At 38.1% G+C, this 27,737-nt stretch overlaps 1 protein-coding gene across 1 annotated transcript in view; it reads right to left on the bottom strand.

Annotated features, from left to right (window-relative positions):
- Window positions 1-21,091, bottom strand: part of LOC117373128 (ankyrin repeat domain-containing protein SOWAHB) — a 47,495-nt gene extending 26,404 nt beyond the window's left edge. Inside the window, exons 1-3 of the mRNA XM_055223093.1 lie at window positions 20,807-21,091; window positions 9,993-10,054; window positions 8,887-9,132 (exon numbers count right to left, since the gene is read on the bottom strand). Coding sequence (XP_055079068.1) covers window positions 8,887-9,132; window positions 9,993-10,054; window positions 20,807-20,939 — 441 coding nt within the window. The 5' untranslated portion in view covers window positions 20,940-21,091. The remainder of the gene's footprint in view (window positions 1-8,886; window positions 9,133-9,992; window positions 10,055-20,806) is intronic.
- Between the last annotated feature and the right edge of the window lie 6,646 nt (window positions 21,092-27,737).

The raw sequence follows: 27,737 nt of genomic DNA, 5'->3' as shown, positions 1-27,737 counted from the left end.
GACACCCGTGGATCATTGTGTTATAATTTGCACATTTTAAATCGCAATATTCATCTAAAACGACTTAATAAAAGAAACAAATCCGCTGACTTCTGTGTTAGAAAACTGCAGTGCTGTCAAATCCTGCATGTATCACTGATTAAGAAAATAAAACTGGAGAACAAGAGCAGTATAGTGCAGTGGGCGTGTGCCATCGGTGGTGAAAACGGGGATTGGCAATATGGCAACTCGAAATTAAATGAATAAAGATTGCTCAAACATGCACAGATTACTCCAAATACAGCTTCGATAGGGTAAATGAGAAAGGAAACAACTATAAAATGGTTAAAAGCTCTGAAAAGTCCATTTTACATAATAGGTCCGCTTTAAATAACTATTCCAAGTGCAACAGATTGAGATGAAATTGGTTGCGTAATATTATCTTATAAGGTTTGTAATGCCTTGGTTGAGGTCTTATGGTAGTTTATAAGTTTAAACACTGTACAATTCTTACTGGAGTATATGATTTAACTGTGGTCATATAGTTCAACAAGCTGCACTGTGCTTATAACAATAGGTGTCAATAAGATGAGTTCTTCTGTCAAACAGAAAACACTCTGTTCCACCTTGTGATGTCATTGTGTGGTAATACAGGAAGTGCTCCACTGTGTTTTTAAACTCCACACACCTTCACTAGAATCATTTGGATAATTTCAGCTCTGGAATTGCCAATCTCTATTAAAGCAAAGGAAAAAGATAGCTGTTAACTTGAAAACTACAACTTCATGACATCACAAGGTGGAACAGAGCATTTTGAGCTTTGGGAATACAGACTGGTAACAGCTCTAAAACATGACTTAAAGTTCACAAGAGTCAATTTGGCATAATACAGGATGTTTAAAGATTTTACACTGACATTACTTTATTACTTTACTTTATATTTTTGATTGTGAATATTTTATTACATAAGTGAAAATCTAGTCCTATAAATTCATATTAATTCAACGGGTCATTTCTTGTGTTGATATATTTGGATTAACATGTACCTTTACAAGAAAACACTTCCAGAATTTCAATGATTTCCTATAAAGATTTGAAACAGGAAAAGGGCGTGTTGCTTGTTGCTGTTTGCAGAGTGAGATTTGCTCAGGTGTCTTGTGATGTAACACAGTGAACAGAGCTTCAGACAGAGGCTCTGGTGTGAATAAGACTTTGAGCAAACGGCCTGTTTAACCTCACTGCTGTATCACAATGAGGGACACTATACGCAAACCCCATGTGTCTTGTGCTGCTCTGGTCTCTGAGAGTTGTGAAAAGAGCTTATAAACTCATCGTGGTGAATAATTAGGATGGTCAGACTGAATACAGTAAGTGAGTAATATCTAAGGACCACTGCAAACGATTTAAAATGAATTTAAGACTAAATATCAGTTACCATGGCTTTGAAGGTGCACTATGTAACTTTCCTGTGGGACATTTTTGATATATCTCCATTGAGGTATATCAAAAATGTCCCACAGTACTGCATTACATTTAACTATCCCGCATTTCTTTACAGATGTTTTTAGTGCTCAAAAATGCCTTAAAACACCTTGATGGAGGTAGATATGCTTAGTGTCATACTGTGGAGCATTCCAGATAAGGCAACAGCATCTCCATGGAGATAAGCAAGTGCCTGACCTGCCATGAGAAAAGTTACATACTGCATCTTTAATTTAAAATTACTTGAATTAAGAAGAACTTGATTTGAAAAGAGACTATCGTACCACCTTAATATTGATACTGATTAATCTATTTTATTATATTTTTGTATTTTATTTAAAAAAAACCAAAAACATTTCAATAATAATTTCCTAAACTTACATCCTGAACACTTTTAATCAGTGCCATTTAACTTAAAAAAAAGTCAGATTTCTTCTTCCAAACTCTTGTCTCTGCTCCAAACACAGGACTGGCTGCAGACCTCTCCATTAAAAACACTGATTACGAATGACTAAATCTCAATCTTGAATAAAATTAAATTAATTACACAGGCCTTAAGTGAAATTTTACTCCAAACTTGTATATAATAAACACTCACATGTGAAGTACCTGCGTCCCCATCACCTAAATCTACGCTGAACTATGTGGGGACTAGGTTTGTCCTTCCTATACTGATGTTAAGTTGATAACATCATGGTTGTGACAGGCCTATCTTGTCGAATGACCACAGGGAGTAGAACCACCAACCTCTGTCCCTTTGGTGGGATGAAGCCAAACTGTTTAATGAGCACAAATGATTATTATCTTTCTAATGAGCACCTCCATGTCACTGCTTAACATGAGAACAGTCGAGTCCATTTAAATGTATATGTCCCTCCACCCATCTCCGCCCCCTGCTCCTCCCCTCACTCACATTCAGCAAACACACACACACACACACACACACACACACACACTGAAGGTAACAGGCAGAGCTCCACCTGCTGGTCAGCGCAGGGGCAATACAGGCAAAGTACCAGGTCTGTCACAGCAACAAATTTGATGTTTGGTTACAGTATTAATGAATTTTCAATATTGTTTAAAGGGTCCATCTATGTTATAATTTTTCCGCATCACAAACAGACATGGAGTTGTGTTTTGTTTCATTCACACATGTTTAAACACGCAAACCCAAACTGAAAACACTATGTTCCACCTTGTGATGTCATCAAGTGGTAATACAAGAAGTGCTCCAGTGTGTTTTTAAACTTCATACATCTTCGCTAGAATCATTTGAATCATTTTAGCCCAGGAATTGCCTCTACTGAGCTAAAGGTAAAAGGAGCTGTTAACTTGAACGCTACCACTTCATGACATCACAAGGTGGAACAGAGCATTTTGAGGTTTGGAGATGTAGACAGACTAATAATAAATGGTTAATCATGTGTGAATGAAACAAAACACAACTCCAGGTCTGTTTTTGAGAAGGTAAGAATATTATAACATGATTAAAGCTCACATAACACATAATAATAATAATAGTACAAAGAAAAAGTACCCATGAATCTACTCCCCAAAATATAGTTTGATTTACCATTACAGGTCCAGTATCTGATTTTGTCCCATCTATTTGATCAGAATTTGTTTTGCCCCAGTACAAAGTGTTTTATTGTTTGATGATCAGGAAGTACACGTTAGCATGCTCGTTATTATTAGCATTACCGTGACAGCAAAACCCATCGTGGTGAATAATTAGGATGTTCAGAATGCATAAGGTAAGAGTACAGTGCCTTTAATAGTATGTCAAGTTGATATAGTGATCATTATGGTGACAGGCCTACAGAGTACATGTGTGTGTGTTATCAGGTATTTAGTGTGTATCTGCAGAGGCTCACAGCTCTGCTCTTCTCAGCGGAGTGACAGCAAAACAAACCAAATGGTCTTTTCATCAGGTAAAGAGGATTTCGTTAGCAGCAAGGCGCTAATGCAAAACCAAACAAAAAGTGTTACGTTTAGGTTTGTTCATGACTGATAATTAATCACCTTAGGAAAATGCAGCACTTGCAGTTGATTTAATGATAAGACACATGTGATTCAGGCCATATGTTCAGAGGTGGAAAGTGATGAAGTACAAGTAGTAAAGTACTGTATTTAAGTGGAATTTTTAGGTATCTGTACTTTATAGTGGGTACTTTTTACTACATTTTAGAGTGGGTATCTGTACTTTCTACTCCACTACATTTTTTAACTGGACTGAAAAGTAAGAAGTACTTTTCATATGATTTGAGGGGGTATTTTTACCATGCTCGTGGTAATATCCTGATTGAAGTTTCGAGTTCAAACTTCTTTGAACAAAACAAAAATAAATACACAAAATTGATAAGAAAAGTTAAGTAATTGATTTGTATTGTTACTGTGACCAAAATATATGTCACTACATTTACCTTAACAACAATGAACAAATTAACAACACTTAAAATACTTTTACTTTTTACTCTTTAAGGACATGTTTAAATAGGTACTTTAATATTTTTACTTAAATATTTTTTCATGTGATACTTTTACTTTTACTTGATTAACTTTCTGCCTCAGTATCTTTCTTGTATTTATCTGTTAATTTCCTTAGACAACAATGATGCCACCTACAGTCATCTCTTTACTTATCATGATATATTTTGTCCATTACACCGGATGCCCTTCCTGACACAACCCTCTGTATTTATCCAAACTTTGAACTGTCACCATAAACATGTCACCTACCTGGAGGATTTGGAGGATCACACTGACAGCAGAAACATACAATTTTGCATAATATATATTCTCCAATGGTGGAAGAAGTTCTCAGTCTTGTTATTTAAGTAAAAGTACAGATACCAAAAAAATAACTCAAGTAAAAGAATCACATGAAAAAATCTACTTAAGTAAAAGTATTAAAGTACCTGTTTAAAAATGTAAGAAGTAAAAATATTTCTCACTGATTTAGAGATGTAATAAAGCTTTAAATGTAGTGATTTTGATACAGATTTGTGCTGAATTTTGTTCAACAGAAAAAAATCTGTCTTTTAATTCTAGCTGTCTTTATTTGTATTTTTATGTTAAATGTGTTAAAAGTAAACTGTCAGCCTTTTCAACAGGTCTTAAACAATAATAATACATATTTTTACTTTTCAGCCCCGTTTAAAAATGTAGTGGAGTAAAAAGTACATATACTGCTCTCAAAAGTAGTTAAGTAAAAGTAAAAACTATCTACTTAAAAGTGTACTCAGGTAAAATTTGTACTACTTTTACTTTCCACCATAGATATTCTCCATGTTTTTAAAGTCAATGGACCATAAACATCGATCGTTTCATGTCTTGTTAATTGGGGCCAGTGACTCATTGACACCAGGGCAGATTTGTAAACTGCTTAGCGCCCTCTGGAGGTTATGATGGTGTTAGCTGTTTGCACTGGTATTGGCTGATATCGAGATTTTGATAAAAAAGTCTCAAAATCAGAACTGAAAATGTTGTATATTTAATGCTGAGGTGGATTACAAATACAAATGTGTAATAATACAACTTTAAAATGTGGAATCTCTTCAATGAACGCTGACACTTCTTTATCGTTATTACAACTTCATGTTTCTCTTCACAGTTCTGCAAACAATGGGACAAACTCAAACATTTTCATTTATAAGTAGACCTGTTTGATATGTTACTGTGACTTGATCAGTGGTGAAAGAAGTACTCGGCTCTGTTATGTAAGTAAAAGTACAGATACTGAAAATAGTCAAATACAAGAATCAAAAATCTACTTAAGTAAAACTATTAAAGAGTATTTAAAGAGGAAAAAGTAAAGTATTTTGTGCAGATTTTTGAGATCTAATAAAGCTTCAAATGTAGTGATTTTGATAAAGATTTGTTCAACAGAAACAATAGATTTTTTTCTATCCGATTTATGAAATTATGAACTTGATAAAAATAAATCCTCAGCCTTTTCAGCAGGTCTCAAACAATAATGAAAAAATACTTTTACTTTTTCAGTTCAGTTCAAAAATGTAGTAGAGTAGAAAGTACAGATACCTGCTCTCAAATGTAGTGAAGTAAAAGTAAAAAGTATCCACTGTAAAATGCAAGTACAGACACCTAAAATGTATTCTAAAGTAAAGCACTTTACTACTTTTACTATCTGTTACTTCCATTTTACTATCTTTACTACCATTAAACTGAAGTTCGTGCTCCATTGACTGTGCCGTGTGTATGTGTCATGTGTGTGTGTGTGTGTGTGTGTGTGTGTGTGTGTGTGTGTAGGATCCCTGATAGTGCAGCACTAGCACACAACGCTATACACAGAGGACATTATAATCTCTCACATGAGCACTGCTTAAGTTTACTGCATGAAACAATATGTAAGAGTACTTCCAGAGGATTACTGTGCATTTACCAGTGTGTGTGGTACTATTCCTCCTCAGGTTTAAGTGCAGCTGTACATTAGTTTAAACAGTCACGACCTCAATGTAAAACATAAGCACTCACTGACCTTAAATGCAAGAGGCTTACATGTTAAATCAAACTGACAACAGAATTATCCAACAAGTACAGAAATGACTGAATTAAAGATGGATGCTTTGTCTTTTTTCTATTTTATTATTGTGTTTGTATATTTTCTTAGACTTAAAGCAGCTGTATCTGATTTTTACTTTTAAAAACATGAAAAACCGAAAAAAAAAGTTATTCCTCACTTACTTCATGCATTTTGAACATCCTAATTACTCACGGCGATGACTTTATAAGCACTCTTCACAATTTCCAGAGACCAAACTCGAGTTTTGCCAACAACTAGCATGCTAAGTGTGCGCTTCCAGATTATCGGGCAATAAAACACTATAATTAGAAGCAAGCAGTGTAATTTTGTCCTCAAGTGCTCCTTATATAATATATCTGTACTGGGGCAGGACAAATTTTCCTTGAATACATGTGGATTTTTTTAAAGGGTACAGGCCTACTACTATACCAGTAAATCAAGATATGAACATTAATAAGAGACAAATCAGGCATCTTCTTTCCCCAAGGTCACTCCCGCTATCGTTAGAAACAGGTTTGATTTGACAGTGTTGTTAAGCACCTACTATCTGCTGAATCAGAAGTGTGGGCGGGAAGGGGCGTTACCTTCAACAGCCTCGCTCCTGATTGGCTCTGTGGTTGCTATGATACTCACGGTTAGAATACCAAATGTGGAACTCTGCTCTACATTTGCCTCAATGAGCTTCATTTGACAAGTGCTGTGGGTGACGTCACATTCACTTCGTCCACTTCTTTATAGGGTCTATGGTACAGGCCAAATATGGTACTTTGACTTTCTTTTTGGATATGTGGAGTTTTAAACAGGAGTAATTGTCTCGTCTTACTATTATTTTCCCTTGATTGTACAGAAAGCACACTGGGTTTCTTAAATAAAATGTCCTTCATGAAAAGCTATCTTGTTTTGCCTGTTGCAGTTGAACAAATCGTTTGGCAGTTTAACAGTGATTCTCTGTCAGTGTGAATCACCACAGAGAGGTCACTGAACGCTGATACAAGGCCACAAAGACGGCCTGTGTTCAATAAATGCTACAAAAATGGGACAAAACTGGGCTATAGTAATACAGATTCAGTTATAACGCCAAAAAAGATGAGGAAGTGTATCATCAAAGGTTTAAAAAAGAAAAACAAAACATCTACTCATGTTGCTAACTGTTATGTCTGCAGCTAACATTTATTTTGACAATGGATACATCAGCATTTGTTTAGATCAGTTCTGTCACAATAATCACTATATTGACTTTCAAAGCTGGAACAATATATTCTGGGGCTCAATACTTACTGTGGATACTTTTTTCTTGCTAGTAGTGGGGAAATTTCTGCCGTTTTTATGTAGTAATGTAAGATTTGAGCTGTAGAGTGTAGAATAAGCAGCTGCTATGGCTATTTTTTACTGATAACATCTATTTAAAAATGGTTTCCTGGGATTAACCTGTCAGTGGCATGAAGCATTTTGAGTATTATCATTTATTTCTCTGTAACAATATGCCGTGCTTCAAAATGTGCTATCGTGATAGGCCTAGATGGCTAGTAAAATAATGACATTGTACATAGACTTTATGTATGTAGATCTTTTAAGAACATTTTTGTAAGACTGAAATATGGTGACAGAGGATTCTAGATGGAGAATATTTACTATTTAAGTGTATCATTCATTTTCCCAATGTCTTTTTTGACATTTCGATTTCATAATGCCACTGTCTTTGTTATAACAGGTATTTTTGTATGTGTTTCAGAGTTTGCATAGTCCAGTGAACGATTATGATTATCAAAATACAATTACAATTATTTCATAGGCAACTAATACGATGACACATTTTGAAGATCGATATGTTGCTGTAAGTAAATATAAACAATAAACTATAATATTGAAACAAATTTGAGACATTGACACAATCCTAACCCAGGATTATGCCCCCAAAACTATTCTAAATGTACAATACGGTTAAAAACACACAAACTTCAATAGATAAACAGCTGAGGGAAACACTTTTGTATCTGTAATGAGTCATAGAAGTTATTTATTCAACTGCCCGCAGCTCAAATCCAATCCAAATAAATAAAATGTTCCCACGATACATACTAACCACCAAAATTTATTATTCCATCCAACATATAATGAACGATAACTCGATATAGCAATTATCAAGACAAGCCTAGCCACTAACTGCGATTGTAATAGGGCTGATGTCCACTAAAGAAATTCTTGGTCGACTAAAGAGAGATCTCTGTGTATCTGACCCAAACTGCACCCACAAGACTACAACTGCACAAGAGTTAATGCGAAATCAACTATTTATAGAGAAATGTAATAAAAATGGTGTATTTATATATAGAAGTGTAGATTAACTAAACCAAATTATCAAGTTGAGTTCCATATTAGGAATTCCGACCACACGTATCATAGCAACCAAAGAGCCAATCTGGAGCTAGACTGTTGAACGCAGGCATGTGCTTAGCAACGCTGTCAGTCAAACGTGTTGCTAACGATAGCTGTAGCGACCTTGGGGAAAGAAGGTCTCATTAGTCTGTTATTAATGTTCATATCTTGATTTACAGACACAATAGCAAAGTAAAAATGCCAGGATCATGTAGAGCGAGTTAATACAAACATTTTTAGAACTAAATGAAGAACCTGACAGCAGCAGTTACAGAGAGAGGAACAACTGATTTTTAATAGAAAGTGAATTGAAGCCAGAGTCAATGGAGCTGGAAGTGCGCCCATGATCACTTCCTGTTTGGAACGTGGCGGCTAGCAGGTTAGCTATGTTCATTTATAAATACAGTCTACAGCAAGGACTTGATAATGGGTTTCCTTCAAAAGATATAATGGCAACCTTTGAGAAATAAAACTGCAAAATATTTAGTGAACATATCTAGTTGTACCTCTTGTAATTGCTCCTCTTTGCTCTCTGTGGCTGCACCCTCTGGCTCCACACACTCCATGGGCTCTTCCCGGGTGCTGGTCTGCTCGGTTGCGGTGGGTGGGGTCTGGGGGTTGTCCCATGGAGCCGTGTGGACCGGGGCAGAGTCAGTGGACGAGGCCGGACTCCCGTCTCCTCCCTGAGCTCTGGACTCTCGCTCCTGTAGCTGCTGTCGGTACTTCTTCTTTAGGATCAGGTACTTCTCACCCTGCAAAAGATAAAAACAAACCAACTATGGGGATGTAACGGTTAGGGCTGTAGCTTTTGCCACGCCCCCTTTCCAGTAAACTAATCGACCTGCAACACACGTCTTTAGTCGATCGAGAATTTCTTTAGTCGATACCAGCCTGTACAACAATATCCAAATTTCATATGGTATAACCTGACTATATACTAAAGCTGCACTATGTAACTTTTCTGTCTCCATAGAGCTGTTATTGCTTTGCCTTGGATGTTCCACAGTGATTAAGTTTAAAGTTAAGTTCTTCGGCCAAACTCAGACCCACCTCTACACAGCACACAGCAAGTTACAAGTCAGATCTGTGGAGAGGTGAACTCACTTGCAGTAAAAATTGATGTTTTTCAAGGGTTTTTTGAGCAATAAAAACATCTGTAATGGAATAAATACAAGATATATAGGTTTATACTGCCATACTGTGGAATATCCCAAGTAAAGCAATACATCGTCATGGAGACAAGCAGGTGGTAGTAATGGTAGTGAGTAATGAAAACCACTCAAAACGTCACAGCAGATTCCAGTTTATGTAAAAGTAAAAAGTCCTCGATTACTAATTCTTATGGTGACAGTTGGCTGTTACATTTATAATATGACTAAGAATGATTCAAGAGGAACTGAAAATTGCAGCTGCTCATCCCCGGGAGTAAACCTTCATTTCAAAAATATCTTTCAAACTAAATATAAAGTACCGTCTCTTAAATCCTTAAAAGTCAACGATTTTTATCCAAGTTTTTCATTTAAAAGTGAGTACTGTACTTCCAAGTATAAATACCAAAGTGTCCGTGTCCCAAAACGTTCCTTAAATGGTAAAGAGCTGAAAGTTTACTCACATTCTCTGACTTGACCAACGCGATTCGGTCGATTATGAGTTTGAATTCCTCTCTGTATTTAGCTGCAGGGAAAGAGAAAAAACGATATGTCAAAACTAATTATAGAAACCAATTTGTAAAGAGTTAAAGACTTATTATGGGAAACAGAGAAGTGAAGACACCATTACTCATAACTACAGATATCATAAAATATGTATGTAAACTATGTAACTTTTCTGGAAGGACACCACCTGCTTGTTTCCATGGAGATGTTATTGCTTTGCCTAGAATGTTTCACAGTATGGCATTAAACTTCCATCCTTTATTATTTGATTTTTTAATTCATAGCTGGCTCCATAGATCTGACCTGTTAATTTGGTTTGTTGCCGTCACCCTTGCGTCTCCGTCGAGATGGTTAATGCTACATTGGCAGAGCAATAACAGGTGGCTGACCCTTTCACTAGAAAAGTACATATTTCATTTCACTGCTATATGAATATCCTTATATGTTTTGTTTATTTTTATGTTTTATTTTTTAAGGTCTGCAATATTTTCTTGGCACCAAAAACACTTAAAAAAAACTACTCCAGCCAATAGGGGTCATTAAAGGAACAAAAGTTTTTTTTTCTCTTATATTTAAAAGGATACTTTGAAATTCTGCGTTAAAATGGTTTGTGGATCAATGTACACACACACACACACAAGCACATATTGCATTTAGTGTTGTTACGATACTAAAATTTCAAACTTTTGATACTAGATAATAGACTTGATACTTAATACCTTTTCCAATACTTTGATGATAATAAAAACACTCTTTCTCTCGACAATAGAATGTGATTTTTAACATTAAATGGTAGTATTTTCTTTTCTATTCTCATGTGTCTTATATCTGTGTAATCCCTCAGTGTCCAGTAGGTTCATAGTGGTCCATGGGTGTATATTAGTCTATGTGTCTTATACTTGTAAAAGATACAGCTCAAGATCATTCTAAGATATTCAGGAAAGGTTCATTTCTGTCCTGGGAATGTGACTTTTTAGTATCGATACTTGCTCAAATGAGTATCAAGTTTCAATACTAGTTTTAGTATCGATTAATATCTGATTTTCCACACTTTTCACAACCCTAACTGCTAAAGGCTACTGAAGATCTTGGCATACACTTTCTTTCCATTGCAAGATAGGGTCACAGCCTTGAATACTGTGGATGTTTTCACTTAATCCGACTATAAACAAATTGTAATTTTAGCTCAACGCAGAATCAAAAGCTCTCCCCTCCAGCCCAGTTTAATCACAATCAGAGCCGAGCCTTCATACCTGAGCCGAGTCCTTCCTGTGGGAACCAAAACATTCAAGCTCATCTGATAAACCTAACAGTGTTTGCATTTACAGACAAGCTAAACGACGCAAAGGGGAGATAAGAGCGAACATCACCATGGTAACCTGAGAAACTAACATCCAGTGTGGGCGGCCATCTTGGGACTGTAGGTTCTACTCAAGTATTTCATGTAAACAAGCAAGAAGTGTAAGAGTTCGGAGTGGACCACGTGCTTCTCTGATTGGCTAATCCACCTGTCAATCATGGCCACTGGAAATTGTGGACAAAGGTAACAAGTCCAGACAATTTGTGAGGTATAGAAGTGGTGTAAAACAAACTGATTAATTATCTGTCAATGGGTTTTGTCATACAATAGTTGGCCTGGTAGAGGTGAGTATACAGATATGTAAAATATATATATAATGCAGTTGTGTTTTGGAGATAGGCAAAATTAGAATATTGAGATTTGATTGTTTATAGACTGTATAAAAAATGTATAAAAAGATTGAGGAAAAAATGTAATTGAAGAAAAACATGCTTGCAGTGTATGTTTAAAAAATCTGATAATTCTGCATTTTTTTTTTTTTTTTTTTTTGTTAAAGTTAATTCAAGCTCACTCATTGCACAATACTTAAAACACAACCAAAACATTTCCAGGCATTCCCAGGATTACCATAATAACATACTCCACTGATCCACACGTTTGTTCCAGTGCATTTAAGGGAGTTAGCGTTAGCCTCCAAACATGGCAAATCATGAAAAAACACCAGAGCCTCTTTAGAAAACAACACCACATGTTTTGCAATGATATGGAGTGAATATGATTGACTGAGATTCACTGAGACTCCACCTCCTCCTGCTCCTCTCCAAAAAACCACAGCTCACCTCAACCAAAACTCTAATTACCCAGAAGCCCTATTTGTACAAGCCTATCCCGGCAACACCGTCTGTCTCCGCTCTCGATCTCTCCCTCCCATTCCATGTCTCTTGTTCATGTTTCAGCCTGAAGACTTTACCACCTACAGAGAGGGGAGGGGCGTCCTGAATCGTCTGGACTAACCACCTGAGGCAGATCCCCCCACCCCGAGTCTCTACCAGCCTTCACGTCTATTCATATCATCAATAAATATCTTTAATCTTATACCATTGTTGTGGCATGGTCCTTGCTAGTGAATATAAACTTGAAAACGACAACTATTAATCTGTGTTATCTACAAAAGTCAAAATTAAGACTTTTATTTTGCTGTAGAAGGGATAGAATGTTCATGTCTCTACCAGGCAGAGCAGATACCAGGGTGATACTGCTGTAACACAGTGGATATTCCTCTGTCCTTATCGAAATATTGTGACTGCAGGTCTGTTTGTGATGAGAAAACAACATTATAACTTAGATCAGAAAACAGTGTAATATGAGCCATTTAATGCAATTGTTACTGTGTCTTTTCTACCTTTCTCTATCAGTATCCGTCTCAAATTCGCTTTAAATCTCCAAAACAGCAAGGAAATTCCAGCTCCAGGGATTCCAGGGCTGCAGAGGTGGACCGGGAGTGAGGCATTGGACAATTGACGTCTTCCTGTTTTTGTGATATATCAACAGGAAACGCAGAGGAAGCGGGACTTATACTGGCCCTGACAAAAGTGTTCCTACAGACCACGTTTACATCTGTACGAGGCCTGTCCTGATCAGTACTTATCATTCCACCACTGCTAAAACTGCAAATATTCAAATTCCATTATATCAGATTGGTCCATCCCTGTTGAAAAAATAACTTGTATGACTCATTATAGATGCAAACTAACTTCTACTAAGTATTTCATTCTATTTATTTATTGCAGTTTGTGTTTTTTGGGGTAATTCTACTTTAGGGTTATTGTGTAATTGGCATATTATCGTTTATCGTCTGTATTTTCTTCAACGATATATCAAACTTGAAAATGTGTTATTGTGACAGGGCTGATCTGTACACGTGTTATTTATTAATCACACTGTCAAACATGCACTCGTTTACTCCTCCCCCAAAACTGCACAGCTAAATATCATAGTTTTAAAATTCTATACATATTTGTGGTTCAATTACGTTTGAATCATTATAACACTTTTAAATCAAGAATCAGTTCCCATGGCAACAGTGGCTCAGAGGTTACTCGGTGTTTCTTAATCTGTGGTGCGTGTATCACTGGTGCTACGTGAGCTCCTCCAGGTAGAGTTCATTTTATCTTTTTGTTCTCCTTTGGATAATTTCATGTTTACAACTAGAGTGGAAATGGTGTAGTCCACTTTTAGACCTGGTTCCTAGATTAGACCTGGAATAGTCCTGTTATAAATGTGGATCTGGTGATACAACAGACTCTATAAAGAAGTGGACTAAGTGAGTGTGATGTCAAATATAGTTAGTAGACCAAAATGGCAAGTCTGACAGCAGCAGCTATAGAGAGACGGGTTACAGATTTTCAATAGAAAGTGAACTGGAGTCGATGGAGCCAGAAGTGCGCCCATGCCCACTTCCTATTTGGACACAGCTAGCAGGTTAGCTATGTCCTTTTATAGATACAGTCTATGGGTAGCACTTGGAAACCCAAATCTTTTGTTTGGTGGTACTTGGTGTGGAGTGGTTTGAGAGCCCATTTTCCCCATGCTCTCAGGCACCAGGAAATATGAGCAGTTTGTCCCGTCTTGGCCTCTCTGCACTGGCTCCCTGTCAGCTTCAGGATTAATTTCAAGATTCCGTTGATGGTTCTTAAATGTGCACATGGGTCACACGCATAGGCCCCTCCCCCGTCTGTCTGAGCCTCCGTCCTGTTCCCAGTAGAACTTTGAGATCAGCGGACCAGACGATTTTGGATGTTGTGGAAGGTAACAAAGTAAAAGTAGTAAAGTACTGTACTTAAGTAGAATTTTAAGGTATCTGAACTTTACTTAAATCAGTTTTACAGTGGATACTTTTTACTTTTACTTCACTTCACTACATTTGAGAGCAGTATCTGTACTTTCTACTCCACTACATTTTTTAACTGGACTGAAACGTAAAAAGTACTTTTCATATGATTTGAGGAGTTATTTTGACCGTGTTTGTTTTGAGTTGAGGTTTTGAGTTCAAGCTTCGGCTTTGACCAAACTCAGTATCATTTTTAATCAGTATCACTACATTTAACACTTTTAACAATACTTGTGTGAAATACTTTTACTTTTTACTCTTAAAGTACATTTTTAAACAGGCACTTTAATACTTTTACTTAAGTAGATTTTTTCATGTGATACTTTTACCTCTGTATCTGTACTTTTACTTAAGTTACAAAATGGAGTACTTCATCCACCACTGGTTCCAATGCTAAAAAGTAGATGAGACCCACCTTCCTCTGGGACAGTCTCCCTCTGTGTATCTGAACAGCTCCATCTTTTTAAATATTTGTTGAAAACTCATTTGTCTGCACTGGCTTTTAACAAAAGCTGAGTAGGGCATTTGTATTGTGTTGTTTCATTGTGTTTTTGTATGTTTAGTTTTGTAAGATTGCACTTTATATTGCCTTTGTGCAGCACTTTGCACAGCTGTGGTTGTTTTAAAATGTGCTGTATAAATAAACTCGACTCCAGATTTTGTCCAAAGCGTTTTTGTTCTTCAAATAAAACATTATGTCTTTTGTTTAGTCAGGTGGTCAGCCAAAACAGAAGATCGAACTATGCTGGAGATTAAGACAGCCAATAAATGAGCTGATAATGCTAAAAAGAGCCAAATTAGCTCAATATATGAATCGATTCCAGCTCGGACCAGTTCTGCCATTGTGTCCTTAGGCAAGACATGCAGTGTTTAAATCATGGCTATGTGGTTGCTGCTTGAATCCTCCTGCCCCAGTTTGTATTATCTGTGATGCAGCTCCATTGTGAACATCTGGTCTTAATTATGATTAAATATGACATAAAGCCTCACTCACCACATGCTCAGACAGGCTCACACAGAGGAGCACTTTTCTAATTGGAGAATGGTGTCAGATGGCTCTAAAACCGCTGTTAACAACTGACAACACATCTGCCCCAACGCTGCACTCAAGGTCACTCTGGATCACAGGATTCTGGGACACTGGAATAGGCTGTATTCTATCATTTGATAATGTCATAATTAAAGATGGAGCACAAGGTTCTATATCCTCCTGACTACCAGTAGTTCACAGTACGTCAAATTTGTCCTCTATGGAGGACATATGTAAACCTGAATATCTCCAATCCAGTGCATACTACTGAAATACTCCTTTTGACATCTAAAGAGGACATTTAGAGCTTTTCAATGATACCAAATGTGAAGGGGTGGGGCTTTGGCACCTTTCTTTTTTCATCAAGGAAAAGGGTGTCCGTCGTTGCAAGCACATTTTATGGGAAGAGGAAAAGTAAATGCATTTTACTTTTTATTGAGCAAATTTTGGCTTGAAATGTTGGTGGCATATTTAATATAAGTCTTTTAACAACACATTTAAACATTGTCTAATTAATTTGAATCGTTTTTTAGCGTAATATTTAAGTGTTTAAAAATGTCCTCTGTAGTGGACATTTGCAGTTATTTCCTCCATTTTGTTGTGTTTTTTTTCAAATGTTCTTTTTTTTCACATTGACGTTCCAGAGTATGAGAAAAAAGTGATCTCTTGTGGAGAGTCAGGCCCCTCTTGACCAAAGTAAGGCAAGGATGTCTAAATCTGCCTAGAACAGGAAAATTGTGCATTGACGAGCAAATGGTTCCATTTACTGGTCTCTGCCCAATGTGCCAGTATGTACCGGTTAAAACATACCCAACTGGACTAGAGGTGTTTGTCTTGGCCGCACCAAATGGCTTGGTCTTGGACTTTGTACTCTACCAAGGCAAGACTACTTTCAGAGATACGGGAGGAAAGGGCATTGAAGAACAAGCTGTTCTTCATTTGGCAGAGTCTGTTCCCCAAAAAACCCACCTGTTCTTTGACAGGTTCTATACTTCAGTCAACCTCCTCGACACCCTGATGAGAAAAGGGCTGACAGGAACTGGAACCCTCTGGAATAACAGGGTTCCAAAGGAGTGCAAGATCATAGGGGATAAGTCCTTCAAAAAGAAAGGAAGAGGGACATCAGAGATGGTAGTTAGACGAAACCCTCCTGAACTTGCTGTCATAAAGTGGTTGGACAACAAGCCCATTGTCATGGGATCCTCTGCCTATGGCACTGAACCTCAGAACACACGCAGAAGATGGTCCAAGAAAAAGAAAAGAGTTTGTCCAGGTGTCAAGGCTACTGGCAATCGCTGAGTACAACACCAACATGGGTGTCGTGGACTTGGTTGACCGAATGTTGAGTTTCTACAGGATAGTCTCTCACACTCGGAAATGGACAGTGCATGTAGTAATTCTGCTTTTTTGACCTGGCAATCACCAACTCATGGCTTCAGTATGAGAGTGACTGCCAGTTTCTGGGGAAAAACACTGAAGTTTCTGGACTTCAAACTGCTCCTTGGTGAAGAGTTGATTAACCGGGCTCAAGCAGGAATCATAAGGGGCAGTGAAGATGAACACACTCCCCCACGTCAAAAGTGGAAATGGCAGCCAAATGCAGCTATGAGACACTATGGTGCCATCCATCTTCCAGAGATGGTGAATGAAACACATGCATAGGTGTTGGAGATCTGGCTGCAAGAGCAAAACATATGTGATGTGCACAAAGTGCAAAGTATTCCTTTGTGTTTCCAAGAAGGGGAATTGATTTTTGAAGTATCAAAGCAAATAAGCACAATAACAAAGCAAAATAAAACAAACAAAAGTTATAATTGACAGTTATGTGGATGTTAAACACATTTTTATGTTGACTTTTTGATCATCAAGGGTCAGTTTCAAATGTATGGCGTTCCGATGTCCACTGTGGTGGACACATGATATCTAGAAAATAAAAACTTTTTAAAAAAAAAAAATGTTTTCAATATTCTAATTACCCTACAAAGATTAGAGAATTTTAAAATAAATGTGACTGGACAACATTTTTTCTCCTGGTAGTCAGGAGGATATAACTCCAGATTTTAAAGAAATCTACAAAGTTCTAATCATAAACTAAGTCTGACGTCATATGGCCCATATAACCCACAGCGTTTGGCTCCAGTCAAATGAAGCTCATCGAGGCGAGCAGTTATAGGGGCCAGTTTGGACCCGAGTTCCATATTCCAACTGCAAGTATTGTAGCAACCAAAGGGCCAATCCAGACTGAGGCTGATGAAGGTAACGCCCCTTCCCACCCGCACCACTGGTTTAGCATGGAGCAGGCGCTTAGCAACACTGTCAATCTGTTATTAACGATAGCAGGAGAGACATTGGGGAAAGAAGGCGCCTAATCGTCTGTTATTGTTGGTGATCTTGTTTTACGGACACAATAGCTAAAAAAAACTAGGATCGTGTAGAATATGAACATTTTAAGACTAAAATGTTGCAGCATTTATAGAGAGTGGGACAACAGTTTTTCAATGTAAAGTGAATTGGAGCCAGAGTCGATGGAGCTGTAAGCGCGCCCACTGCCTGTTTGGGACACTGCGGCTCACAGGTTTGCTATGTCCATTTGTATATACAGTCTATGGTTATAATCCACAGATGTTGAGCCTCATCATAGCTTGTTTGGGATTGGCTCCACAAACTTGCCACATTAATCTTATGGGTTAGAGTTCATTCAGCAGGACAAGAATCACAGGTTTGGGGTTGAATAATGGTGCCATGTTCTGACATTTAGAACGCTTAGGTTGTATAACGATTTGCACTACTACTACTACTCCTACAACTACTACAGGTGGATTTTGACTTTAGCACATAACCTCACATTTGAAAAGGTAGAAATGCCTTAAAACAAATAATAATTTCACGTTTGTTCATTTATTTTGACATAGAAAACATTGAGCTTTTTGTCTATTTGTGTTTCATGTGAATATGTCCAGTAATTACAGAAATATTAACCATAAACCAGCTCAACAAATCTGCAATCTGACAGCTAAACCTACACTGCACGCCTTTTCTGATCGGAGGGTCGGCCACGTGTCTGTGCCCATGAAGATGTTATTGCTTTGCCTGGAATGTTCCACAATATGGCATTAAAAATATATATCTAGCATTTGTCATGTGGGTGGTTTTACTGCTCAGAAATACCTCGAAAAGCATAACATCAGCCTCTTCACAGATCTGACCTGTAAGTTGGCCCTGTGGCACAACCTGCTTATCTTCACATTCTTAGGAAAGCAGTAATATCTCCATGGAGACCTACCACCAGAAAAGTTTCACAGTACACTTTTAAACAGCAAAACTCCATAGAATTCTGAACTGTCCTACAGCTCCATTTTTAACAATAGTGAACAATATTGTGACGTTATGTGAGCTCAACACTGACAGTTTCTAGTTACAGTGCTGCCACAGACCTGATAATGCTGTAGGAACCAGTACAACAAGTTTATTTTGAGAGATAACTGCAGTACTCTAATCATATTTTGTCTTTCTCACAATTTGCGAAACAGCGTGGCACTTCTACCAGAGCAGAGAGCAAACATCGCGGTCTTTCATGGACATTTCATTTGATTAATTATCTCGTTGGACCAGTTTGTGAGTCAATAATGATGAGTCAACAGGGCAATTAGATAAAACTGATGAGTTCTTTGAGGAATGTTAAGAGTAGGGATGGAACGATAAACACTGCAGACACGAACGCCAGTGTCACTTAATGTTGTCCCTCATAACAAACTACAGGACTTAAATATGGAACCTATTCTCGATATTAAAATTATGATTATTCACATCTATAATATTTTTTAACTGTCAGAAACTTGAATAATTATCGTGATATCATCGTTAATCGCAGTTATTTTAGCCATGATAATCGTAATGCCAAATTTCAGTATCGTCCCATGTGTAGATAAAGGGCTGTTGTCTCTTTTAGTCAATAAAGGTCACACAAATAATAGTACTTCATTTCAAAACTAGACACTTTTTGAGCAGGTATCAATACTGAAAAACACTTCAGTCTTTATTAGGACTAGTATAATACCACATGGTGATAATGGCTCTTGCTTTGGGTTTGGAAGTTTTAAATTATAGTGGAAAAATGTGTGTTGTGTTGTTTCTAAATCTGTAAATCTTTGTCATTAAAATCAAAACTGAATCTGAAACGAACACCAATATTTAATGTATGAATATGCAATGAGCTATAGCAACGTGGATTTCAACTTTCTGATCCGCTACCAAGTCCAGTCAGTCAAAGATGGAGTAAAAGGAGCGGTAACTAATGCCCTTAAAGACATAGACCCACTAACAAGAGGGTTGTCAGCTCAATCCCTGCTCCCTGCATATTATTGTTGAACTTTCAATTGGGGAAGAAGGAATGTGTTCAGCTGCACTTCTGTCAGTCTGCCCCAGGGCAAATGTGACCACGGAAATACCACCAACTAACCATCACGTGTAAAAAGGAAGGAAGTAAATGTGGACTGCAACTTTGAGTGTGACCAAAACTATTCTACTATATGAGATTAATGAGTGTGTATTATGGTGGAAAAAGTAGTGAAATCATGTTATCTGGACAGTTTTTCCATTTTTTTTCCACTGCAGCAAAATCTGACACAAAAAATCCAGAATTGATTCAGAAGAGGATTACATAAGCATTTTAGTGGGAGGAGGAGAGAGGAGAGGAACGGAGACAGGACATAAAATACACTGAAATCAATGTGCCTGGAGGACGGTTAAAGGTCCTATATTACGCAAAACTGACTCTTGTGAGCTTTAAGTCATGTTATAATGCTGTTACCACCTCAAAAACATACCTTGAGTTGTGTTTTGTTTCATTCACACATGTTTGAGTAACACTTTATTGTTAGTCTGTCGATATCGCCAAAGCTCAAAATGCTCTGTTCCACCTTGTGATGTCATGAAGTGGTAGTTTTCGGTCTCCTTTTTTACCTTTAGTTCAGTACAGATTGGCAATTCCACGTCTGAAAACATCTAAATGATTATAGTGAAGGTGCATGGAGTTTAAAAACACAGCAAAGCACTTCCTGTATTACCACATGATGACATCACAAGGTGGAACAGAGCGTTTTCAGTTTGAGAGAAGAAATAAAAGAAGCCTAAATATGCAGGTTTTGCGCGTTAAACATGTGTGAATGAAATAAAAACACAACTCCAGGTCTGTTTGTGATGAGGAAACAACATTATAACATAGATGAGAAAAGTTGCGTAATACGGGCCCTTTAAAGACAACATGGACAGCGTTACGGTCAAGTCCTATGGCACATTGTTCTGCATTGTCAGCCTGTATATCCACAGGGGAGGGGGGGTGATACGGAAATGACACAATTCCTGCTAAAACTGCAGATTTGTTGGGGACATTTAATGCAAAACAGATGTCAGTTTTCCCACTGAAAAGCCTAACGGGGCAGGCGAATTTGAACATGATAGCGATGGATGCGGTGCGTAAAATGTCATCAAATAGTAGTATGCACGATTTTTGCTCTGTTTAACGACACAGAAGGATAAAGCGGATACTCACCTCGTAACTGCAAGTCACTGTGCCCAATATAAGGCTTAAATGTCTTCAGGATATCAGCATTTTTGACCCTTCCCGAGTTTCCTCCGGTAGAGAAGAAATAATCCAGCAACGACTCCTCACTCACATCCTTCATCGTTCTGTTCTTCAAAGGCGTATTTTAGCGGGGAATTCTGCTATTTTGGGGTTTTCTGAATGGGTTTTGTCGTGGTAATGTTTCACTCAGCCATGTTCCAGTCCTCTTCTTGGCTAATTTGTCATAGTAAAGTCTAAACTTCACTCCACCCAGTGCGCGCAAGGCTGACCACGGCTCCTCCTGCGGTTAACCCTTTAGTGACTCCACAAACAGCATCTTTTGGACCCAAGGAACAGGATGTGTGTCGAAAGTTGATAAAATGCACAGAAAAAACTTAAAAAATAGAGATAAGTTCCTCTAAACTAAAGCTGGACTGGCAGCTAAAACGGGCAGCGCGCAACACAATGGTAAATGAGGTACCATGAGGTTAGGAAATACAAAGCTCTGTCAATTTCTATTATGTGGATGTAAAAGAAAATGTTTACTTTTCAAATTCTTTAAAGGGCCCACGTTATTGCCTGATCTCTGTTATAATGTTGTTTCCTCATCACAAACAGACCTAGAGTTGTGTTTTGTTTCATTCCCACATGTTTAGCACACAAACCCTGCATATATAGGCTGAGTTCTTCTCTCAAGGTGAAAACACTCTGTTCCACCTTGTGATGTCATCATGTGGTAATAAAAACTCCATACAATCATTCGCTACAATCATTAGGATGATTTCAGACCTTGCCAATCTCTACTGAACTAAAGGTAAAAGGTACCACTTCATGACATCACAAGGTGGAACAGAGCATTTTGAGCTTGACTAATAATAAAGGGTTAGTTAAACATGTGAACAACCCTGGGTATGTTCAGGTGTTATATTATAAATGATTTTACTTTATTAAATACATATTACATATTAAAATAGCCTACATTAATTAAATACAAATAATTAAAGATAGAGTTTGTAACTTTCTGGAGGTTGCACGTCACTTGTATGATTCTGTGGAAATAGAAAGTTAAAACCATATGGAACAATCTCCATGAAGATTGATGTTTTTTATACCATACAGTGGAAGATTCCAGCAATAGGAACAAAGGAGACATCAAAATAGTTCCATACTGCAGCTTAAATATGAACCTGGACATTTTGACATTGGACCTATAGGCTCTTGGAGATGGAACCATAACGTGGACTTATTTGGTTAATTAGACTGCAGGAATTTACTGCAGGTCAGAGTAGACAGAGCGCCTATGGCTACAGCTTGTAGAGTATACAACACTACAGCCCTGCTCCTGACCGTCCACCAGCTGTAGGCCAATGTTTGGATTAAACTGTTTATCTTTGGAGAAAATGTCTACGTTTTATACCTGATTATTGTTGCAGTAAGACTTAAAGGAGGCAAGCCAAGTGATCATGAATCCAAACATAGGGTTATATAGGTTATGATGTCTTTATGATCATATTTGAAGAAATGAGAACTGTTGCGATAATATATGGTTGTTGTGTTCCTCAGCAACATTGTCTACGAATGTTAGTGTAGCCAGGGGCAGGGCCGTCGACAGAAATTTGTAGACCAGGGGCAGGAAATCTCACGTGGGCCTCCCTCTAATAGAAAAAATGGACAAATCTGACCCATTAGTCGTTGATCCAAATAGGAAGTGAGCATGGGCACATTTCTGACTCCATCGACTCTCTGATTCACCTTCTATTGAAAAACTGTCGCCCATCTCTCTGTAACTGCTGCTGTCAGGCTAATCATTTGGTCTTATAATGTTCGTATTACCCCGTTCTGAATGATTCTGGTATTTTTACTTTGCTATTGTGTCCATAACTCAAGATATGAACGTTAATAAGAGACAAATCAGCGTTGATAATCACCCACTCCCTGCTAAACCAGCGGTGGGTGGAAAGGGTCATTACCTTCAATAGCCTGGCTCTGGATTGGCTCTTTGGTTGCTATGATACTCTCAGTTGGAATTCCATATACGTAACTCAGCTCCAAATTCACCCCTATAACTGCTCTATCCTCGAAGGGCTTCATTTGACTGGAGCTGAACACTATGGCTGACGTCGCACTCACTTAGTCCATTTCTTTATACAGTCTACTGTGACTCCGCTGTTATCAAAAAGTCAATATTTGTGGCCAGACTTATGCAGAACTGATTGCATCATGACGGCAGCTTTATCAGACTTTTGCAACACTCTTCAAACTTACTCACTCTATCCATTACGAATTTACAACTAAAAATAGTAATAGTTTATAGTGTTGTCAGGATACTAAAATTTCAAACTGGATTTTCGATAAGGAATAGACTCAATACCAACTCGTTTGTTAGATAATAGAATGTGATTTTCAACATTAAATAACAGTACTTTTTTATGTTACCATGTGGCTTTATATTTGTGTAATCCCTCAAGATCATTCTAAAACTATTCAGCTATTTCATACTAGTTTTATTATGAATTATTATTTGACTTTTCATACTTTTGACAACCCTAATAGCGTATTTCTTTTTATACTTACAATATTAATTTCCATGTGCATGGAGACGGGGCCCTCCACTCCTCCAGACTCCAGCCCTCCTGCAGGTGTTAGGTGCAGGACACATTGTCAGATTACTTGTGTGATTGCATTGTAAATATTAAATGTGTAGGACTTACATGTTAATCCCTGTGTCCTCTTCTACTGTAGATTCTCCATTTAATTTCAAAATGAATTCAAAATGTCTAGTTTCTGTTGTGTTTGAGGCGTCGGTCCAGAGAAGACAATATTGTAATTACTCTAAGCCGCTTACACATTGATACAATTATTGAGGTGAGCAGTTTACATGAAGTGGGACCTTATGCTCTTTCATTTAGAAAACAACACAACTTTTAGCAGGATTTAGTCACTTATCCCGCAGCATATGTGGCATCTTTGTGTAATAAATTAGAGACAGCAGCTGGCTCCACTCTGCCACCAACTGTAGCAGCGCTGTGTTTAAAAAGGTTATTCCTATCCACCATTTAACAGCACATTTAATCTGTGACGCTCTGATTTAATAAAACCTGATTCCCTCTGTCCAGGCTCTACTCGGGCCATATGTCAGCTCAAGTTTAATATGTCAAACCTCATTTAAAATAAAACAGACGGTTTTGAAATGAAGTCAAACATGCTTCAGTGGCACACAGCCAAACTGATATGGACTGATAAGAAGAAAATGGATTTATACAGCGCACTTCATACAGAAACTGGAACACAATGTGCTTCACGACAACAAAGAGACGGAAAAGACATATAAAACAATGATAAGATAATAACAGTACAAGCACATAAGAGACTAAATGAAAGGTCTACTGAGAGAAGTGTCTTTAGTTTAATGTCAGTGGAGCTCCTGTGGAGCTCCAGTACCTTCACTTCGCTCTGGAATAATGTTTCTAACTCTGACCTCAGCCAACAAAACCATGTAAAAGGAAGAATATATTATCTGTTTCCAGCATTCATGGTAGTTTTTTCTTTGACCCTCAGAAAACATTTTCTGTCACCACTTTCTGTTACCACTGACCCTTTTGGACACATCATCATCTGTAGCAAGTAGAGGAGCAGCAGCTCTAGTGCAAATCCTATTTCATCTTCTTGTGTTTGAGATGTTTATTTTGATCAAGTCTGACTTCCAGCTGAGAGCTAGACTGCTTTGTTATAGATAGTAAAATGCTCTTCATCCCACCAACTAAATAATAAGAGACTCTTCACTCATGGGTTAGTATCACTGTGATTAAGACGAGGTATACTTTACTGTTCCCTTGTGAGGGAAATTCATTCTCTGTATCTGTCCCATCCTTCAACCTTGGCCACTGGGGCAACCAGTCAGGAGCAGCATGTCATCAGACCTTGAGCTAATCTTGGTCAGGACCTCAGCTGGAGGATCTGACCTATGGTGCATGTTTTGGGTTGCTGGGGGAACTCTGAAGGAAACCCTCCCAGATATAGGGAAAACGTGCAAACTCCACACAGAAAGGCCCGGATGATGCAGTAATTGAAACTGGTACATTCTTGCTGTGAAGCATAAGTGCTAACCACTCAGCCACTGTGTTGTGTGTGAAGACAGTGCAGCACCAGGGGCCCATCTCCAGATTTTGTGGAGATTGATCTGGAAGATTAAGCAAAACTGTGCCTTATCCAGGATGATGTCAATCCCACTTCAAATGATGACCCCAGTCGACTGGAATCTAACCCAGGACCTTCCTGCTGTGAGGTAGGCCTGCTAACGACTCTGCCACTGCTCCTCATACATTGTTCTTACAGCGGCTGATGCTCCAGTGAAGGTCGTGGCTCTGTGCTGTGATCAGTGGCATCTGTCTGCGTGTTATCTCTGTGTTTTATCTCACTCTGGTCCTTTTCACAGCACGCTCTTGTAAACACGCTTTAGTTTCCTGTCGTCTTTACTCTGCCCTGTAAAACATGTCCCAAATCCAATCACCTCCCTCCTGTACACATCCCATGTTAGTCAATGGGAATGTACTGCTGGTAGTGATCCATAATCCTCATAGTCAGATTATCGGGAGCACAGGGCTTAAAGAGGGATTGTTTAGATGACAATGGTGTCTACCTGTTTTTAATCCCGCTCCAAAAGAGAACAGGGATGGCAGACTTTAATAAATGAAAGTGCTCCCATAATCAGGATTTACTAAAGTGCCCCTTTGTGTTAATCTGACATTTTTACAGCATGGTTTTTGACATCTGCTGCAGCGCCTGGTGTTAGCTGTTAGCCGCGTTAGCTGGATGTAAAGCTGATGTTAGAGGAGGATTTAAATGCAGGACTTTTTTTATACGCAAGAAAGGAGATAAATGCATGAATCTACAGTATAAATATGTAGTAGATTCAATATAGACACATAAATCAGTAGCTCTGTCACATTTTAATTTGAGATACTTTCTTATCCCTATAGAGAAAATGCATCCACAGCATTTGACCCGTCCTTCAATGCCACTGTGGAGACTTGTCAGGAGCCGTGCACGACTACTCTACTGCGCTCAAGGACCCATCTTCACACCTTGAGCCACTGCCACCGTATTAGATTTGTCTATGAATGGAAATGTGGGTGAAGTTCTTTGCTCATGAACATAATCGCCTGTGCTTCTTGCAAAACTCGTAAAATACATGTTGCAGCTTCTCAAGATTTAAGAAAAAGCCAAAATAGAATTATTATAGGTCCTATATTACACAAAATGGACTCTTGTGAGCTTTAAGTCATGTTTTAATGTTACCTTGTCAAAAACATACCTAGAGTTTGTTATCAGTCCTCTCCAAAGCTCAAAATGCTCTGTTCCACCTTGTGATGTCATGAAGTGGTAGTTTTCAAGTTACATTTTACCTTTTATTCAGAAGCGTTTGACAAATTCCAGGGCTGAAATGATCCAAATGATTCTAGTGAAAGCCCACGGAGTTTAAAAAACGCAGTAGAGCACTTCCTGTATTACCACATGATGACATCACAAGGTGGAACAGAGTGTTTTCAGAGAGAAGAACACAGCCTAAATATGCAAGTTTGTGTATTAAACATGTGTGAATGAAGCAAAACACAACTCCAGGTCTGTTTGTGATGAGGAAACAACATTATAACACAGATCAGAAAAGAGTGTAATATGAGCCCTTTAATATTCACATAGCATTTTTATTTGGCTACAACAACACAGCAAAAACTTTAATTTGATGATTTTTGGATTTTAATACGTACCTACAATTTTCCTATTTCAATCACTCAGTCGCTCAGACATTCAACCACTAACCATTAAGTAACGGTTCGATTCCCACAAACGTTAATGCATATTGTTGTTGCGTTCTCGTCTACTCGTGTGTGAATGGGTACGTGGCTCCTTGATCGAAAGTTAGTTTTATTCCCAAAAGCACTACACAAATGATAATATGCGTTCCCCTTTACACTGACTGTACTGTCCCACAGACGGCGGTCACGGCACACAGCTGTCTGGCTAATACAACATGTGTAATTACTCCAGAACGTTGCATTTATTAATTAAACTCCCGCACATCAGCGCTAAAAGCATAATAAAATTGTTCACAAATGGAGGATTACATGCGATAATCCCGATGGTGCAGATGTGGGGATGGGAGGGGCTGTTCCATTCTGGGCCAGATTAACCACAAAATCCCACGGGACGCTCTCTCTCCTGCAGTTTAGAGCCGTGTGGTTCAAACATGCTGTAATCCGGATATTAGCTGATAAAAGCACCTGTAAATCAGGCCTGCCCCTGTATTCACCGCTGTCAAACAAGCTAACACGCTAAAAGGCTAACATGCTAACGGGCTAAAGGACATTCTGCGATGGGCCCGAGCCAGATGTGGTTTAAATGTATTAAAAAAACAGCTGTGTGGATATGTGATATAAGCATTTTCAAATTAAAACAGTGATTAATCGGGTTATGTGAAATTATAATACACTTAAAAGACAGAGTTGACATATCTGTGGGCAGTTTGTGAGGGCAAATGTATAAGCAGAGAGGTACAGACTTTCACCTCCCCAGGCGCCTTCTCCAGCTTATCTATAGAGATTCTGAGAAGTTCCAAAGCCAATTTAAGGGACACAGGCTTTTCACTGAGCTGCAATATATTGCTAAAAAAATAGATGATAATACTAATCTTACAGCCTGATAAAACACTTCAGTAAACACTTCTAAATGAACAATATTGTTAAAATGGAATAATTAAATAGAAGCATGTAATGAGCCATAGTTAGGTTTAGTTAAGTGTAGTTCTGATATTAATTTTGTTTGGTATCGTTCCAGTTCCAGGTTTCAGTTTTGATGTGGTGGGCAGGTGTGTATCACTTTATGAGGACCACAGTCTGTGTACATGATCAGGTCCCCATCA

This window comes from Periophthalmus magnuspinnatus, chromosome 7 (assembly GCF_009829125.3).
Source record: "Periophthalmus magnuspinnatus isolate fPerMag1 chromosome 7, fPerMag1.2.pri, whole genome shotgun sequence".
Classification (NCBI taxonomy): domain Eukaryota; kingdom Metazoa; phylum Chordata; class Actinopteri; order Gobiiformes; family Gobiidae; genus Periophthalmus; species Periophthalmus magnuspinnatus.
This window is presented reverse-complemented; position numbering and strand designations above follow the sequence as displayed.